The 19002-nt window shown below is 33.8% G+C and overlaps 1 protein-coding gene, 1 long non-coding RNA gene and 1 other non-coding gene across 3 annotated transcripts; 1 reads left to right on the top strand and 2 right to left on the bottom strand.

Moving 5' to 3' along the window:
- Positions 1 to 11373: 11373 nt before the first annotated feature.
- On the bottom strand, positions 11374 to 11476 carry LOC148770728 (U6 spliceosomal RNA). Its single transcript, XR_016031458.1, has one exon. It is a non-coding gene; the product is annotated as a U6 spliceosomal RNA (small nuclear RNA).
- Positions 11477 to 11992: 516 nt separating this feature from the next.
- LOC105958578 (flavonoid 3',5'-methyltransferase) lies at positions 11993 to 13583 on the bottom strand. Its single transcript, XM_088817748.1, has 5 exons — positions 13454 to 13583; positions 13258 to 13343; positions 13008 to 13152; positions 12543 to 12674; positions 11993 to 12445 (listed from the first exon to the last, which is right to left on the bottom strand). The coding sequence occupies exons 1-5, from the start codon at positions 13502 to 13504 to the stop codon at positions 12155 to 12157; spliced, it is 705 nt and encodes a 234-aa protein (XP_088673874.1). The 5' UTR covers positions 13505 to 13583; the 3' UTR covers positions 11993 to 12154.
- Positions 13584 to 17930: 4347 nt separating this feature from the next.
- LOC148770727 (uncharacterized) lies at positions 17931 to 18570 on the top strand. Its single transcript, XR_016031138.1, has 2 exons — positions 17931 to 18217; positions 18500 to 18570. It is a non-coding gene; the product is annotated as an uncharacterized LOC148770727 (long non-coding RNA).
- The last annotated feature ends 432 nt before the right edge of the window (positions 18571 to 19002 follow it).

The following is a 19002-nucleotide window of genomic DNA, read 5'->3' as shown; positions in this document are numbered from 1 at the left end:
TGAAGAAGTGGTCGGATTGGAGTGTTTGAAGGAGCTGTACGAGGGAGATGAGGATTTTGGAGAAATATGGTCTAAGTGTGTTGCGCGACAGCCGATCGAGGATTATTATATTAGTGAAGGATTCATATTTAGGGGTAACCAGCTGTGCATTCCGAGGACTTCTCTTCGCGAAAAGTTAATTGTGGATCTACATGCGGGCGGGCTGAGCGGTCATTTGGGACGAGACAAGACAACGAGCAGCGTCGAGGAGCGGTTTTATTGGCCTCAACTTAAACGAGATGTTGGTAAGATAGTTGCAAGGTGCTATGTTTGCCAAGTTTCGAAGGGTCGATCTCAAAATACGGGGTTGTATACACCTCTCCCGGTCCCAAGTGGTATTTGGGAAGACCTATCAATGGATTTTGTGTTGGGCTTGCCGCGAACCCAGCGGGGGGTTGATTCGGTTTTCGTGGTGGTTGATAGGTTTTCCTAGATGACTCACTTCATTCCATGCCGAAAGACTTCTGATGCGTCTCATATTGCGAGGCTGTTCTTTCGAGAAGTAGTCCGTTTACACGGCGTACCGAAGACAATCACATCCGATCGAGACGTGAAGTTCCTTAGCCATTTTTGGCTTGTCCTTTGGAAGATGTTTGGCACCTCCCTCAAGCGAAGCACCACAGCACATCCGCAAACTGATGGCCAAACAGAGGTGACTAATCGGACTTTGGGAAATTTGATAAGATGTATTTGCGGCGATCGCCCGAGGCAATGGGATCATGCTTTACCACAAGCGGAGTTTGCCTACAATAGCGCTGTGCATAGCGCCACTGGAATGTCTCCTTTCGCGTTGGTTTATAGAGCAGCTCCAAAGCATGCAGTGGATTTGATACGTCTCCCTCAAGAGCACCGAAAAAGTGTGGCGGCTGAGCGGCTGGCTAATGAAGTACGAGACGTGCAAGCGGAGGTTAAGGAGAGGCTCGAGCAAAAGAATGCCAAGTATAAAGCTACCGCGGACGAGCATCGCAGGCTGAAGACTTTTCATGAGGGGGACGATGTCATGGTATTCCTTCGAAAGGAGCGATTCCCGGTGGGAACGTATAGTAAGCTCAAGCCAAAGAAGTATGGACCGTTCAAAGTCCTTCAGAAAATTAATGATAATGCTTACGTAATCGACCTCCCAGCTCACATGGGCATTTCGAAGACTTTCAACGTTTCGGACTTGTACGAGTATCAGGAGAATACCCCACTTTATCCCGATACAAGCTCGAGGTCGAGCTCTTTCGAAGAAGAGGGGATTGATGCAGAGGTGGCGGAGTCGGAATTGGGTGGGGCCAAGCTTTTCCGAACCGGAACGACGAGGGGAGTCAAACTCACAGCGCTGTGATGTGCGATGGATTTTGGCGTTTCGAGGTCGTTTAGGCCTTCAAAACGACGTTTTTGCTATTTTAGGAAAGTTTTAAATAATTCATAATTAATTCTAGAAAAATCGGATTTGAATTCCGCAAGTTGGGTTGTTTCCAACTTTCGGTATTCTATTAGGTTTAGAAGTTATTACGTTTTTTGCCGTTTTTGGTAATTTTCTCGTTTTCCTAGTTTGATTAGGTTTTTTCGTTTTCTTTAGTATAAATAGTTGCTCTAGGGTTTATTTTTCAGCATCTTTCATTATTAATAAAATTTCTGAGTTTTCTCTCAATTATCTGGTGGATTCCAGAGTTATCGTGTTCGATAGGATTAATTCGTAGAAATTAATTCTTTACTGTGCTTCCGTTCTGCGTCAATATATATATATATATGTATGTATGTCCGTGTATATATATATATATATATATATATATATATATATATATATATATATATATATATATATATATATATATATATATATATATATATATATATATATATATATCTATCTGTATATATATATGATATATCTGTATGTATATATATATCTATATATATATAATATATATATACTCTCTCTCTCTCTCTCTCTAAATATATATATATATTAAGTATTAAGAAAAAAAATTACGTATTTAAAAAAAAATTAAGTTTTTTTAAATATACTTTCCACTTTAAAAAAAATCTATTTTTAAAAGTGTTTTTTTAAGTTTTTTAAAGTATATATATATACCATATAAGAACAAGATCGCTTAATATATTAATAGTATCCTGTTGGATCTTTTAGAAACACAGAGGATATTACTGAGGACATCCATAGTCCATAAGTTAACCTGAAAAAAGCTTAACGCCCAAAACGCCTGCGCCTAGAATCGGCAAAACGGCAACAAGGCAAGCCCACATGGTTAACTTATGAATATCACTGGAAACCTCATACCTTCTGGTTAGACCAAACTCTACCTTTGATATCTTAAGTAAAATAAATCTTTACATTTCACAAATGCACATGATAGTAAAGTAACGTTGAGTCAAGCCATGATTTAATACATGAAACTTAGCCGGCCATTGAGGCGACGATCATTGAAAAATAACATAAGCATACGATGGCATTGAGTAAAAATATGTTTATCACTACCGCCATCAATATTCCATTCATAGATGCTTTTTTCCTCAATAGGAAGTATTGAAGAAGTTTTCTTGTTCTTCATGAAGAACATCCATAGGAGTTGGTCTATTATAATAGAATTTAGAAGATAACCTTCTTAGACTCAGGAATATCAAGAATAGTCCTATCACTATTAATGATTTAAGTCAAGAGATTTATAATCTTAAAAATGATATTAAGATTCTTCAAAAGAATAATTCTGAATTTTCGACGCGTCTTTCTATTGTTGAGAAAGGCAAAGAGAAGGAAACTTTTACAGCTCAGTCTCAGTTTATTAACCCCGATGAGTTTGACAATTTAGATAAAAATCATTTATCTACCATTAATATTATTATTTCTCAAAAATGGTATACGAAGATTTCTCTCATTATTAATAATTCTTACAAGGAAGACTTCATTGCTATGATTGATAGTGGAGCTGACCTAAGTGTTATTCAAATGGGAAAAATTTCCACTAAGTTTTTTGAAAAAACTACACATTCTCTTTCTCACGCAGGAGGCGGGTCATTAAAAATTAACTATAAGCTTAAAAATGCTTATGTTTGTATCGAAGGTTGTTGTATTGCTAATGACTTTCTTATTGCTGAGGATATTACTAGTCAAATGATTATAGGCCTTCCATTTCTTTATAAGATTTATCCTCTTACATTTATTGACGAAAGAGGAATTACAGGTACTTATAATGGTAAGCCTATTTCTTTTAAGTTTATCACCAAACCTATTCATAAGGTTCTTAACTCTATCCAAGATCAAATTGATTTTAAAAATTGTCAGGTCAATTTTCTCAAAGAGGAATTTAACTCATTAACTATTGAAGATAGATTAAAGAATTCAAAACTTCAAGATAAAATTAAGCTTTTATATAATAAATTCTCTATTGACATTTGCAATGAATTCCCTAATGCTTTTTGGGATAGAAATAAACATATTGTTTCTTTTCCCTATGAAGAGGGATTTAAAGATAGTCAAATTCCTACTAAGTCTAGGCCTTGCCAGATGAACTCAGAATATTTAGAGTTATGTAAAAAGGAGATTTCGTCCTTGTTACAAAAGAAACTTATTTCCCCTTCCAAGTCTCCCTGGTCTTGTACTGCCTTCTATGTTAATAAACATTCGGAGCAAGAACGAGGAGTTCCAAGATTGGTTATTAACTACAAACCTCTTAATAAAATTCTTAAATGGATTAGACACCCTATCCCTAATAAAAAGGATCTTCTTGACAGACTAGTCAATGCTCTTATATTTTCAAAATTTGATTTAAAATCGGGATTCTAGCAAATACAAATTGATCAGACTGACAGGTATAAAACTGCCTTCAATGTCCCTTTCGGTCATTACGAATGGAATGTCATGCCTTTTGGCCTTAAGAATGCTCCTTCTGAGTTTCAACAAATTATGAATGATATCTTCTATCCGTATAGCGATTTTATCATTGTTTATATTGATGATGTTCTGGTTTTCTGTAAAGACATTGAGATGCATTTTAAGCATCTTGATATGTTCAAAAACTTAATCATAAAAAATGGTTTAGTTATTTCAAAACCTAAAATGGTTCTTTTTCAGACTAAGAAAAAATTCTTAGGTCATACTATTGAAAAAGGAAACATCATTCACATTCAAAGAAGTATTGAGTTTGGAAATAAATTTCCTGATATTATTACAGATAAAACTCAGTTACAAAGATTTTTAGGAAGTCTTAATTATGTTTCTTCTTATATTAAAAATCTTGCTAACGATTCTGCTATTCTATATGATAGGCTTAAGAAGAATCCTTCTCCTTGGAATGATAATCACACTAAGGCTGTTATTAATATTAAGGAGAAAGTTAAAAACATCCCGTGTCTTATGCTTGCTAACCCTTTGTGGGAAAAATACGTTGAAACTGATGCCTCAGATTTGGGGTATGGGGGTATTTTAAAACAAATCAACCCTGATAATAAGATTGAATACATCATTCGATTTTATTCCGGTAAATGGAATAATGCCCAAAAAAATTATTCTACTACAGCTAAAGAAATCCTTGCTATTGTTAAATGCATCCTTAAATTTCAGGATGATTAATACAATCAAAAGTTTACCATTAAAACTGATTGTAAAGCAGCCACTTTCATGCTCTTTAAAGATTTTGAGCATAATGTCTCTAAACAAATGTTTGCCCGATGGCAATCTCATCTTGCTTACTTTGATTTTAACATTGTTTATAAACAAGGGAAAGATAATCATCTTCCAGACTTTTTAACTCGTGAATATATTTCTTCATGACAGTAATGAGCTATTCTGGAAGAAACCTATTATTCAGCAAGGGAAGAAATCCCTTTACATCCAGAATATTTCCGGTGTTGGTTCTTCTTCAAAAGGAGACGAGGTCCAAAAGGAGTTCCAAGAATTCCTCAAACAAAGAGGAAAGAATATACCGATGGAGGACAATTCCTCAAAGTCAGAAGAGGAAGAATCATACTCTTCAGTTGCTCAGAAAGAATACAAGTTCTTTGACTCCCCTAAGAAAGAGTTAATCTTAGTCATTGAAAATGACGATGAGACGTTCAAAGAATCCCCATAGATTCTTATGGATAAGTATCTCCCGGCAAATTGTTGGAAGGTCGAGACCTACAAAACAAGAGGATTCTATGAAAATATCCTCACCAGCCTGGGAAGTGTTGATATTCAACACTATCCTCCTAAGAGTAAGATTATTAACTACTCCAAGTTTATTATCAAGAAGATCATCTCCATCCAAGAATGGGGTACTTCTCCTTTTGCTGAGAAAAGCATTACTAATGAGGTTACTAGGTCAGTCTACCAGTACAATTATTGGGATTACCTACAAAGTTTTTATAAAACTCTTTTATATCAGAATCCTAAGCATTCTCACACATGGCTTATAAAAATTTGCGATAATATCAGTAGGAATCAAATTCCAAATTGGCTTTTCTCTTGGTGGGAAATTTTTGGTGCAATGGCAGACATTTTGCCAGAAGAGATCAAATCTCTCTTAGAAGAATACTCTATTAGTTTTTCTTCTTTTAAAACTCACAATACAGGTAGTAAAACTATTTGTATGTTTTTTGTTGATTCCGGAATTCCATGGGTTTGGAAATGGAAACCAGAATTCAGGTTCACGGCCAATGGTACGCCGTGTTTATGGAGAATTCATACTACTAGGTTTTGGAATAACCTAAATGTTATTACTCCTGGCTCCAATGAGTCACCTTTACAGGAAAATATTCGTAGGATTAAATCCAAAATGGAAGATCATAAGAAGATCTCTGCTAAGAAGACCTCATATAGTCTTTCTTCGTTCTCTGAGTTCTCCAAGCAGTACTCTGACATTTTCTCTAAAGAAAAAATTATGGATCTTTATATGGACCACATTAAGAAGGACTTATTCAATGATATTGACTTGTTTGATTCAAAATCAGATGCTTCTATGAGTTCTGTTACTGACCTCCAAGATGCTCAGGATCCTGAAGAAGATTATCAAGATCTTTCTTTACAGGAAAGTTTTGATTTGCTCAAATCCTCTCTTAAAGAGAAAGTTAAAAAAGGAAAAGATTAATGGAAGTAGGGGTGTAAACGAGCCGAGCCGACTCGTGAGCTCGAAGAGCCGGCTCGTAAAAAGCTCGAACTCGGACTCGAGATTTTCGAGCTCGAGCTCGAGCTCGCGAGCTCGAGCTTTCTGACGAGCCGAGCTCGAGCCGGTTTTCAGTTGTTCATGAGCTCGCGAGCCGGCTCGCGAGCCGGATTTATTATTATTTTTTTATTTTTATTTTTATTTTTTATATGTTATTTTTATTTAAATAATGTATAATAATGTAAAATATTATAGAAATAAATACAAATATTAAAAATATATATAATTACAATTTTGTTTTTATTTTTTATTTTTTTAAATAATTTTTAATAATAAAATAATAATTAAAAAAATATTTAAAAAAAAAAAAAAAAAAAGACAATGGGCTCGAGCTCGACAAAATTGACACGAGCTCGAGCTCGAGCCAAAAACAGAGGAGCTCGCGAGCTCGAGCTCGAGCTCGAGCTCGACAAAATAAACTCGAGCTCGAGCTCGACAAAATAAACTCGAGCTCGAGCTCGAGCCAGCCAAAAGAGGCGAGCTCGGCTCGAGCTCGGCTCGTTTACACCCCTAAATGGAAGACTGGGAGATTTATCTCGTACGCTTCAGTTCATCACCAGATTGGAACATCTGGGAAGTTCCTTTTCATGTTAGGTTCGATGAAAAATCTAACGAGATCACAGGTAATAATTATCTCACGATTCTTAGAAAGAAGATTACGGCCCTGGAAAATTTTATTCTTATTGGGGAAGGAATTAGGCAGAGAAACAATTTTGTTGTCCAGTCCTTAAAAGATTTTAAGAAGACTCTAAGACTTCTGAAGAAACAAGCTTCTTTAATGGCGATTTAAGGAAGATTTTATCTTAGAGCATTTCAGCAAGATGCCTCTACAGTATCCGACAAATTAAAATTCGTCATTGCTTACACCAGCAGACCAAGCACTGTTCATGAATAGTAAAAACACTATTCACACTTTTTACTATTCACGCTTTTTTATCTTTTTGAAATCCAGGGCTGATGTCCGGCTCTTTCTCTTTTTTCTATTTATAGTTGGAGTTTCCAACTCCTGAAGTTTCACTTTTCTAGACCCTCTCTCTCTCTTTAAAATTCTCTCTTGTATTATTATCGTGTGGAATAAAAGTTGGTTTGAAGTTCTTGGTGTTCTTTAAGGTACTCTTGCTTTCATCTTCAGTCTTTTATTTTTATTTTTCAATGATCGTCGCCTCAATGGCCGGCTAAGTTTCCTGTATTAAATCATGGCTTGACTCAACGTTACTTTACTATCATGTGCATTTGTGAAATGTAAAGATTTATTTTACTTAAGATATCAAAGGTAGAGTTTGGTTTAACCAGAAGGTATGAGGTTTCCAGTGATATTCATAAGTTAACCATGTGGGCTTGCCTTGTTGCCGTTTTGCCGATTCTAGGCGCAGGCGTTTTGGGTGTTAAGCTTTTTTCAGGTTAACTTATGGACTATGGATGTCGTCCTCAGTAATATCCTCTGTGTTTCTAAAAGATCCAACAGGATACTATTGATATATTAAGCGATCTTGTTCTTATATATATATATATATATATATATAATAAAAATTATTATTAAGAACCGGCGGTTCTACCGGTTCTAACCAGGAACCGAACCGCAATGAACCGGATTTTTTCGGTTCGGTTCCGGTTCCTCCAAAATCGTAACCGAAACCGAACCGAACCGTGGTCAGGTCTACTTAAATCGACTATCAGAGCATTGTCTATTAACTTAATCGACTACCAGAACACATAGTCGATTAAGGATTCAGCATGCGCAAATTTTTCTACATGCGTCGTCCTCCACCTGATCTGCTAAAAAACCCTAAATCTGTCTCCCCATCGTCACCACACCGCCGCCACACGACACCATCACCTCCTCATATTTATAATCTCGATCACTTCCTTCCCATGGATACTGTTGCAAAATAATTCCTTCTCATTCCTCATCCTCTCCAAAGATATCTAAAGTTCAACAAAAAAAAAAATATATATATATATATTATCAAAAGAGAAAAACAAAGCCATAGAAATGCACAAACATTAGCTGATTTTTTACATCTGAAAAGGTTAATTAGTTGTAATTTTGGAATTTCTTTTGCATCAGGCCGTCGATTGGCCGCTGGGATCTGTCGAAACGCATTCGTACATGGCCATATTTTATGCCGAATATCAATTCGTATTCCTCCGGTATGATGGTCAGATTTTTGCCTCCATTAACAAAGGCAAGTGCTTTAGCATTGTAAGTCCTCAGTATTTTCCAGACACCGGTTTGTCTTCCAGTAGTTGAAGCCTCACTTATTTTGTGTTTGGCAAAGGGGAGGACTGTTGGGATGTGAAGCCGAGGATTCAATGAAAATTCGCAAGAGCTTCTAGATTAGTCGATTTTAATTTTATTAACATGTTTTGATTAGATCGTTTAAAGCAGAATAAATCTAATCTAGCAATTTACAGTTTTTGCGAGCAGATTCGTTTCTATCTTCGGCGCAGGAACGAGGATCCACGTCAAGCCTTTAATCCTCGAAAAACTGCTGTCCAGAAATTTCCAGCCATCTTCCTTCACCGATATCTCTGAGATGGTTGATTTGATTGAGAAACCTTTTGGACGGATTATACAACTAATAATTTTTCTACAAGGGTGGACTTGTACTTGAAGAAATCTAAACCTGTAATCGAGAAATCTAGAGAGAAAAGAAGAAGAGAAAAATATTTATAGCACAAGGAAATAAAAGTCGCACATAGAGAGGATTACATGGAAACAAATCTCACTCCATCTATAACTCTATAAGTCGAAAATTGCAGTCCAATGGGGACTTAATTTTTGGCTATATTAATTCCATTATATAATATTGGTTGAACTTTATTTTCACGATTAATTAGAAAATCCATTGGACTACAATAGAGACTAAAGGAGAAAATATAAATCACGCAACTAATAATTAATTAAATCCAAACTCTTAAAATAATTCATTTAATTAATCATAAATAATTATTTATTCTCCACTACCAAATAATTATTGAACTCTCGTTTATATTCTCAAATATTACATTCGAGCTCTGATCAATCATTACTTAGATTCTCTCCACTTTAAGAAATCGTATAACCACCAAATAATTTATTCACTACTAAATAAATTAAATGGTTCCTTTTCATGAGTCTTACCCGCTTAACTTATTTGAGTATGCCGGATACGAAATCCACCTGGCCAGGATTTGGCATAAAAAAATCTTAGAAGCTACTCAAGGGTTATTATCAATCCCATATTTCAGAGATGTGGATTCCTTTCGATAATTAATTTTAACCTATTAATTCTTAATGTCTCTACTTAACGCACCGGGGGCCATTGGACTCAATTTAGGAATCTCTCTCATTGTGACATCAAAGTAGAGATCATCAATTAAATGTGTACGTTAATTATCTAGGGATTAAGAGAGTAAGTAATTTACTTTCAACTAGAAATAATACAGTTTCATTTATAAACAGTGATGAAACACTTATTTCACATTGTCCGGTTCAACACATGCCGGCTGTGCTAGCACAATAAGTCAAAACAATAACTACAAAAGTTATTCTCTGTTTACTGTGATCAAGACCAATCACTTAAATATTGTGGTATAATATTCTACCAATGCTTAGTCCAATTCCATCTAGATTGTGAATAATTAACTTTATATTCTAAACGAACTTTCGAAATGATCTTTCTGTGCGCCGTAGCACACCATCTCGAATACTATTAGAATATTAGACTTATGCTTTTAATTAATTGACAAACAATAAATTAAATGCATTGAATACCCTTGTGCAGATTCTCCTAAAATGATAATATACTATTCTATTAATTCAATAATAAAAGTTATCTAGCTAAAAACGAGACTTTTAGTCTATTATCCTAACAAGGACAAGGTTGTAAAAGGGTGTATGTCGGAGGCAATCATAGTGCTCTGTTCGAAGGTGAACATCGGAGAAGAACTCAACTGTTTTATGCAGCGTCGAACTGTATTGCGAAGTATACCCCCCTTGATCTAGTGATTGGCGCGCCAGAAGAGTTTCTTCATCTGCAGTAATCAATTAGGGATATCACGGACGCTGACGATACGGAAAATATATCACATAACTACATGTATCTACATACTACTGCACATAACTACCTGTATTGTTGTTCCCAAATGTCATACGGCAGATCTTTTTTTTGCCGGCTCAGTTTCAACGGTAAAATAACTACACACAACTATCATTTTCGCGTAGAAATTAGGGGAAAACAGAAATAAATGGTGAAGAACAAGAAAGATACCCGCGTCTAGGGTTTCCAGTTCCTCGGTCTCAATCCTCTTTTGCTTTCCTGGTTACAAAATCATGTCATTGGTAAGAGTTAGAAAATATAAAACTACAGGCAACAGTGCACGACTACACATGACTACATGTGTGAGATGGATCTGTAAGAACTAAGAAATAAAAAGCAACCCCATGAGCAGTCGCCAAACTCAACGCAGGTTTTCTGCAAAATTACCTGATTTTGCTTTCTTCCTAATTTCTATGGTGTCTGTCGACGACTTTTAAAGAGACGTGGAAGAGGCTGGGAAAGGTTTTGCTGAGAAGAGTTGAATGAAGATGTTTCGACGGTTTTCGAAGGCGGAAGGAAAGTTTGAGAAGATGATTTTATTTGTTATTTGTTGCGTGTATTTGTGTCTTTTGGGGAAATGCGCGCTTTTAGTGGGATTTGATTAATTATTTTATTCACAGCGTATTATATCATTCGGGGTAGTAATGTACTTTCCCATGTCAAATGAAGAATCCAGCTTGGGTTTATCCCTAGTTTAGTAGCCACTTAGGGATATATAAAATAAGCTCTTCTATTTTCAGCCCTCGTTTCTGCTACCAACAAGAAAGACCCTCATTTTTTTTTTAGACTTTTCAACTCCCTCCTCTCTCCACTAATGTTTTTACCCAATTCCTTTAGTTTTTTAATCTTACCCCCCACTTTCTCCATATATGTCTTTTTACTTCAATTTTATTTTCTCTCGGTTGAACCCCAATATCATTTTATGTTTCTATTTTTTCTATAATTTATAATTTAATTCTTTTTTTAATCATTATTGATTTTTTATTTCCTAACTTTAAACTAGTTTTGTTAAACTAAATATTTGTTTTCTAATGTAATTTTATTAATTTGTTTTGGCTAAAAAAAAGACTATTTCATGATGAGGCCTCATTAAAAAAATTGATTACCATAAAAATTTGGACCATATCTCGATTTATGAGTGTCATCTTTGCGCAGGCGCGATACTAATTTTCTTTGTATCGTTCCAATTTTATAATTAAATATGTTTATATTTTACATATATATTTTTCACAAAAGTCAGGGATATTGTTTCGATCCCTATATTATTATATTTTTTTAGGTACCGAACCCTGTATTATTTAAGGGCACAATTTTGTGTTTTGCCCAGGATCCTAAACATGCCGAACCGGCGTTGGAGAAGAGAGAGAAGAAGATAAGAGAGAGAGAGAGAGAGAGAGAGAGAGAGAGAGAGAGAGAGAGAGAAATAGTGAGGGGAAAACAAGGATGAAGAGGATAGAAAATGCAACAAGTAGACATGTTACTTTTTCAAAGAGGGAGATTTTCCTTAACTACATTTGGGTTCTTGCTAATTTTTCCAATAAAATAATATGTTTTTTTTTTATTATGATTAATAAAATCTACATTTGTATCATTTTTAATTGGTTTGAGTGTTTGATTCTAATTTAAATATTAAAATATATACATCCAAACAAAATGCATATACAATTATTTAAGTTGTGCTTTACGGCCCTTCAGTGAGTAAAACTCATCTAAGTGAAATTTCAAATGTAAAAAAACTTTTAAATACATTTTATTTTATAAAATGAAATCATGTAACTCATTAAGATACATCGACGAAAAACCATAATGCACAATTAAAGATTGAGAAAGACAAACATTACAGATAAAAGGAAATAAATAGATGTAGAAATTCGATAAAATATGAAATGTCTATTTGACACGCCTGCAAAGGGTGAGCCCATCTCCGATAGAAAGCTGAGCGAGTTCAATACGAGAATCAGCCGCTAAGAAAGTGTTCAATTGCATAATGTCGGTTCTAACCCTCCTCAGATATTCCGCCATCTCATCGTCTTCGGACGCGGCTACAGTTCCCGACCATAATGTGTTGTCGTAGGCGATTATTCCCCCAACCCTAACCAGTTTCAATAGTTGTTCGTGGTAGTGGATATAGTTTTGCTTGTCCGCATCCACAAATGCAAAATCAAATGTTCCTTCTTCACCCTAAAAAATGAAAAAAATAATACGGCAAATTAAATAATTAATAATCATAAATGTATTTAAAACAAAAATTAGGTATAGGAGGAGAAAATTAAATTACATTGGCCTTGAGTTGTTCCATAACTTTGAAGGCATCAGATTGAATGAATTGAATCTTGTGTGCCATGTTTGCCTTTTGAATAAATGGCAATCCAGTTTCGTATGCTTCTCTATCTGGGTCAATTGCGATTATCTACATGAAACAAACAAAAAATTAGTTACAAATTTTTATTATTACTAGGTTTTTCAGCAAATTACGGTTACCCTTGAGATAATGTCAAATTACGAAAATCCCCCCTCATATTTGGCTAATTATAACCACCATTCAACTATATATTTTCTTACTGATGAAATCTTGCTTCAGCAGGTAAATTTAACACTTCGAAGATGGACGTGTAAGGCAATACATAGTTGATGGGGCGGTTGTAGTTACCCAAATAGAACTGGTTTTTCCGTAATTTAACCTTACCTCAATGGTAACCGTAATTTGCCGTTATTTAATAAATAAAAAGTTTAATTTACTTACTTTGCCATCATGAGGGAGAGCAAGAGCAGTAGTGAGTAGAGAGTAGCCGGTGAAAACTCCAACTTCAATTGTTTTCTTTGCATTCATCATTTTCAAGAACAATGATATGAATTGTCCCTCGTCAGCAGTTACATTCATCATACTCCTGTAATTTTAATAATAATAATAAATTAAATATAACAATCAATAATTAATAGTAAGATTATTTTTTTGAAGTTTTGAAAATTTCGAAAAATATATATAATCGTACCACCACTGATACTTGTCGACGGTAGCCATTCGTAGTTCTTTGAGTATCTCGTGTTCTCTGGGGTAAGCACTTGTTTCCAAAATATACTGCACTTCCAATAATATTTATTAATATTATGAAAAACCAAATATAGAGTAATGAGATAAACAATTGAATTACTTGTATATGTTAATATTTTTAAAAGAAATATAATAACCTGGGCGAGTGCATCACTTTGCAGAATAGTCCCTGTAAACTTATCCTTCATTTTCGAGAAAATTGAGGGGAAAAAAAGTAAAGAAACAATTTAGTTTGATGAACTAAGTGAAGATGAAATGTTTTGGCTTGAAATTTAGGAAAGTGTAAGCTACAATTTATAAGGCTAGTTCTTTTTGGAGAGTCAACGCGCTTAACGCCTCAATTGAGCCAATCAATCAATTTGATTCCATCCCCCACTCTCAAACAACCCCTCTCAATCATATCTATTTATTATTATTTTATTTATAAGAAAAAGGACAAGATGCACTTCATCCCCCTTCAAATTTTTCATTTTCACACTTTCCCCCTCTGAAAATTACAAAACTGGGTAATCCCACTTCAAAATATTATTTTGGTTGCATTTTGTCCCACTAGGAAGGTGGACGTGCGTTGCACGTCTTGCGTCAATTTAATCGGGGTTTTTTTGGCATATTATTCGTTCAAAATAATACAAATTAAAATATCGAAGTTATTCGGAGTATATTGATAACATTCATTAGTTAAACTCTGTCTAATATTAAAATATGTTTAGATTCATAATTTATACTTATATTTGTATTGAAGAGGCGAAGACTTGTGAACCTCCGAACATTTTCTTCCATTTAATATTTTTATCTTCTTTCATCTTTATTTTTTTTTCACATCGATCATCATTGGAAAATGTTATTTACCAGTATCTTCTTATATGTATTAGTTTTTTCTTGCAACTTCTTCTTGTAATACTATCATATTTTCTTGGATAGATAGATTATTATTGTCATTATTTTTCTTTTTAAAATCAAAATTTTTAACTGTTAAAAGCTAAGGTATTCATAGTTTAACTTTGCTTAGATTCATATAATTTCTATTTATATTTGTATTCATGATTCCATTAATTATTTTTTATTTTTTGTATCTTAATTTTTGTTTTCAAATCTTGAAGCGAACTCCAAAAATTACATCCCAATAATTTTGCAACAATACCTAAAAACCCCTTTAAAATTGCGGAATGGTGAAAAGATGAAGAAAACCCCAATTGAGGGGTGAAAGTATAAGTTATGAATATATCTCCTTATTTAATAATAATCATATAATTTGGTGACTAAGTTGAATTTTTTTAAAAGATATAAAACAAAGTTGGTTGTTCAATCGCTCCACGAAATAATTTGGAGTTGGAGTAGAAATATAGTAAAATACACTGATTTTCTTGATTTGTAGGTCAAGAAGACTTCTCATTCACAAAGTATGCAAGAAATGCTTTCAAAAGTTTGTAAGAACATAGATATCATTGATCCATTTCCCAGAACCTTTTTTTCCTTTTCATTTTTTTTTCTTGCTAAATTTTCAGTGAGTGAAATACATTTTTTTGTGGGTCATCAATATCGTTGTAGTAATGCTTTTCACTGAATTGATTAATTTTTGTACAAAATTTCTTTAATTTTTTGTAATATAATGTAAGACAAGGAAACATCTATTACCACTACATGCGATCATATTCATAACCCAAAAAGACAAATTGAAATTGTACATTTTCAAAATGAGTAAATTAACACAATTTGCAGTGAGGTATATATGTTAACCGTAAACCCTAAACATGCCAGCCAAAATAATTGAAATTTTGTTAAGATTTTACAACTTCATTTCATTTTTCCTCTTTCCGAAATGACTTAATTATTCCACTTGGCACTCAAAATATAGAATTCGGCACTTTGCACCATCGGAAAAAAATAATAGCACTTTTCACTCAAAAAGAGTAACGAATCATTCACATTGCACCCCAATTGTTTTAGCAAAATTCTCTAAGTTTTAAGTTCATTAACCTTAAAACTTATGTTGGGGTGAACGTGATATTATTTTTTTTGTGGCGATGCAAAGTGCCAAAATGCTACATCTCGAGGGTACAAACTGGAACTTAACCTTCCAAAATTAATCAAAAAAATCCTCAATTATTGAAGAAACAATATAATGGAAACTTATCAAATTTATCGATTAAAATTGTAAGTATTGAAATCTCGAGAACCTGCCTCCAAATTTACAATAGGAGTCCAGCCTCACTTGTTAATATATTTGTTGTTGTCAACAAATACTTACATAATCTAGAAAAATTGAAGTCAAATCAGTCACCCAAGAAATGAATATATAACAAATAGAAGCCAACATGAAAAGGTAAAATAACAAATAATTAATAAACAAGGTGTACATGTATTCTTCATAATTAGGGCAAATTATTAAAAAAAATCTCATAATATTTATGTAATTAAAAAAATTCTTTCTGATCGGCGTTTAACCGTTTAAATTCATAGAAAATGTATGTTGTCCGTTTTACCCTTCTGTTATTTGAAAAAAAAAATGATAAATTACGAGAATCCCTCTGACGTAATGTATAATCAATAAAATCCCCTCATATTTGCTTAAGTACAAACCACCACGCGCCCCACCCCCCAAAGGTATGTTGCCGTCTTACACATGCCCCCTATGGTGTGAGTTTTGACGAATAAAATAATATATTTTTTTGTATAATTTATTTATATTTATTATATACTTTTAGCATTTTATTTCTTTAAAATTGAAATATTATTAGAAATTTATTATAAATAATGAAAATATTTTTAACGTAAAATAAGAAATACAAGTATATCTTTCCAAAATATGTGATTCAATTTTATTGAACAAATAATTATAATATTATAAACATTTCAAATACAAAATAAATAAATAAAATTAATGTTACAAGATATGTTTAATTCTTTTATATATATTTTCTATTTTAATAATCATAAACTCAAGAAATATATTACAGTTTTAAAATTAAAAGTAACTACGGTTGTTTTTAAATATATTACAGCTTGCCCCTTAAGCAATTAATATGCTTACAGTTACCAAACAATGGACAAAATGACCTTTTCAGATGAATATTTCATGGAATAAAAAGGATTCTATTAAAAGTAACACCGTACAGAGACTGTGTAAGATGACAACATACCACATGGAGGTTTTTGTAATCACGCAAATATAAGGGGGATTTTTGTAATTAGACCATACCTTAGGGTTTTTTTTTTCGTAATTTGTATAATAATTATTAAATTCATTCCCGTCACCGTGTATATCGACATTGCTGGCCATTATTGAAACCGCAGAATGCGAAGAGTTATTTCTTGAAAAATCGATGTAAGATGCAATGTAGCCACCGGTGGTTCCTGTCTGATTCTCCATATTTTTTATGGTAGTAGATGGTGGTGCCGTGATGGATCATGGTGTAACCTTATTTTTTGTATGTCTAGAGCATGAAATAGATTACAAAACATATGTTATTTTGTCTTTTATGCCGTTTTATTTAAACAAAAATTGTATGGGGTATTATGAATGTGCAATTAAAGACTTGAGACTATACAAATACCCATATCGATCAAGAAATTTGCTATTAATTAAATATTAATAAATACCTTAGAAATTAGTTGAACAATCATTAGGAATCGGATAGTTTTTCCTTGTCAATAACTGAGTATTCCTGAATTATGGAAAATTTATTCAATGAAAGATTACAATTTATTTTATAAATAAATTTAACTAATTATTTATTTATTTATAATACTCGTACTTCTAATCTTACATATTATAGTAATTACTGATTAGCATATATAAAATTATGAATTTTATAAATTATTATTTTATTAGTAAACACAGATATTAGTAGACATAGATACTCAAAATTCAGAGAGTGATAAAAAAAATTCAACTGAAGAAATTTGATACTTATTAATTAAATAAAGAATTTTTTAATTATATGTTAGATAACGATATATGATAAGATAATTAAAATTAATTTTAAAATGTCATGTTGGTATTATTTTTTTCATTAATTCTATTGTACGTGCATCTATATTTTTTGTTTGTTACATAAATTGACCTTATTACTTTAAACTTGTCCATACTATATTGGGTTAACTGCAAAAAAACCCCTAAACTTTGGACGTTTTTGCGCTTTATCCCCTGAACGGAAAAAAGTTGCACGAGCATACCTGAACTCTATTATTTTTAGCACCAATGTCCAAAATGTCCATTTTTGGCCAAAATTGACCGGAATCCGAGTCACGTGCCTTACACGTGTATATAGCTGGGGTAAATGAGTCATTTCCTTTACACCCATTTTCTTTCTTATCTTTTTAATAAATCTTAAAAAAAAAAAAAAAAGAAAAAAAAAAAGAAAAAAACGCCTCTTCTTCCCGTCACCATCATCCCCAACCAAACTAGCGGTTGGAGCAAGAGAGCTTGGGTCAATTGACCCAAGTTCGAATCCCCTTGCCAACGGTCGCTAGGTCGAGCTTGTCACACATGGTTAGCCTAGTGTGGTTTACATCTCTCGTATGGTTTGCAAGCTATTATACGAGAGTGTAGGTTTACCCAGTGCACCTATATGGTTGGCTGCGGGTTCCTGCATTATCAAAAAAAAAAACACCAGCCCCAACCAAAAGATGCAACAAAACAAACAACTCCTCTCTTCTTTTCTTGATTCTTTTACAGAAATAGTTCAATTATTGAGAGAATTGAAAAACGATATTCTTGGATGGGTTGCTTGTGGATTTAATGTGGGATGTGATTGACTGGTTTTATAATCCCGGTGCACCGGGAAATGCGGTGTTTATGTTCATGACAAGGAGTGGATTGGATAGCAGGTTGTGGCTGGAAGAGAAGATGGTGCAGAAGGATCTTAATAAAGTTGATTTCTCTTTCATCATCTATGCTTGTAAGAATTTATGATTTTTTAATTGTCTTTTTTTTTTCTTTTTTTTAATGTTTCATTACTCTGTGAAGAAAAAAGGGTTGGTTGATTAATTATTTAATTGATTAGGAGGGTTTTTAAAATTTAAAGTTCATATTAGAATTAATAATGGATGATTTGAAGAACTGTAAACTGATTTTTTTTTTTTTTTGAAGTTGTAATTTGTGAAATTGTGATTGAAGGTTTGAAATTATATGGAGAAAAAAAACCCAGTGATTTTCATCTTCATTTGTGTTTATTCTTCAGATAAAAGAATAAATAAAAAAAGAGAAAAGATGGTGCGGCGGCGGTGGAGATAGATGGTGGTGCGGCGGCGGTGGAGAGAGATGGTGCGGCGGCGGTGGAGAGAGATGGTGCGGCGGCGGCGGTGGAGAGAGATGGAGGTGCGGCGGCAGTGGAGAGAGATGGTGCGGCGGCGGTGGAGAGAGATGGTGGTGCGGCGGCGTTGGAGAGAGATGATGGTGCGGCGGCGTTGGAGAGAGATGATGGTGCGGCGACGGTGGAGAGAGATGGTGGTGCGGCGGCGGTGGAGAGAGATGGCGCGGCGGCCGTGGAAAGATGGTGGTGGCTGTGGTGTGGAAAGATGGTGGTGGCTGTGGTTTGAAAATCTTCCCCTGTTTTGAAGCAACAGGGAGACGAAGAATCGAAGATGATGGGGGCTGTGTTCCCTTTTTTTTTCTTTTTCCTTTTTCTTTTTTTCTTTTTCTTTTCTCTTTTTTTATTTATTCTTTTATCTGAAAGTTTTGTGA

This window comes from Erythranthe guttata, chromosome 5 (genome assembly GCF_056151865.1).
Source record: "Erythranthe guttata isolate IM_541 chromosome 5, IM_541, whole genome shotgun sequence".
Taxonomy (NCBI): domain Eukaryota; kingdom Viridiplantae; phylum Streptophyta; class Magnoliopsida; order Lamiales; family Phrymaceae; genus Erythranthe; species Erythranthe guttata.
Note: the sequence above shows the minus strand (reverse complement) of the source record. Positions and strands in the feature narration are given on the sequence as shown.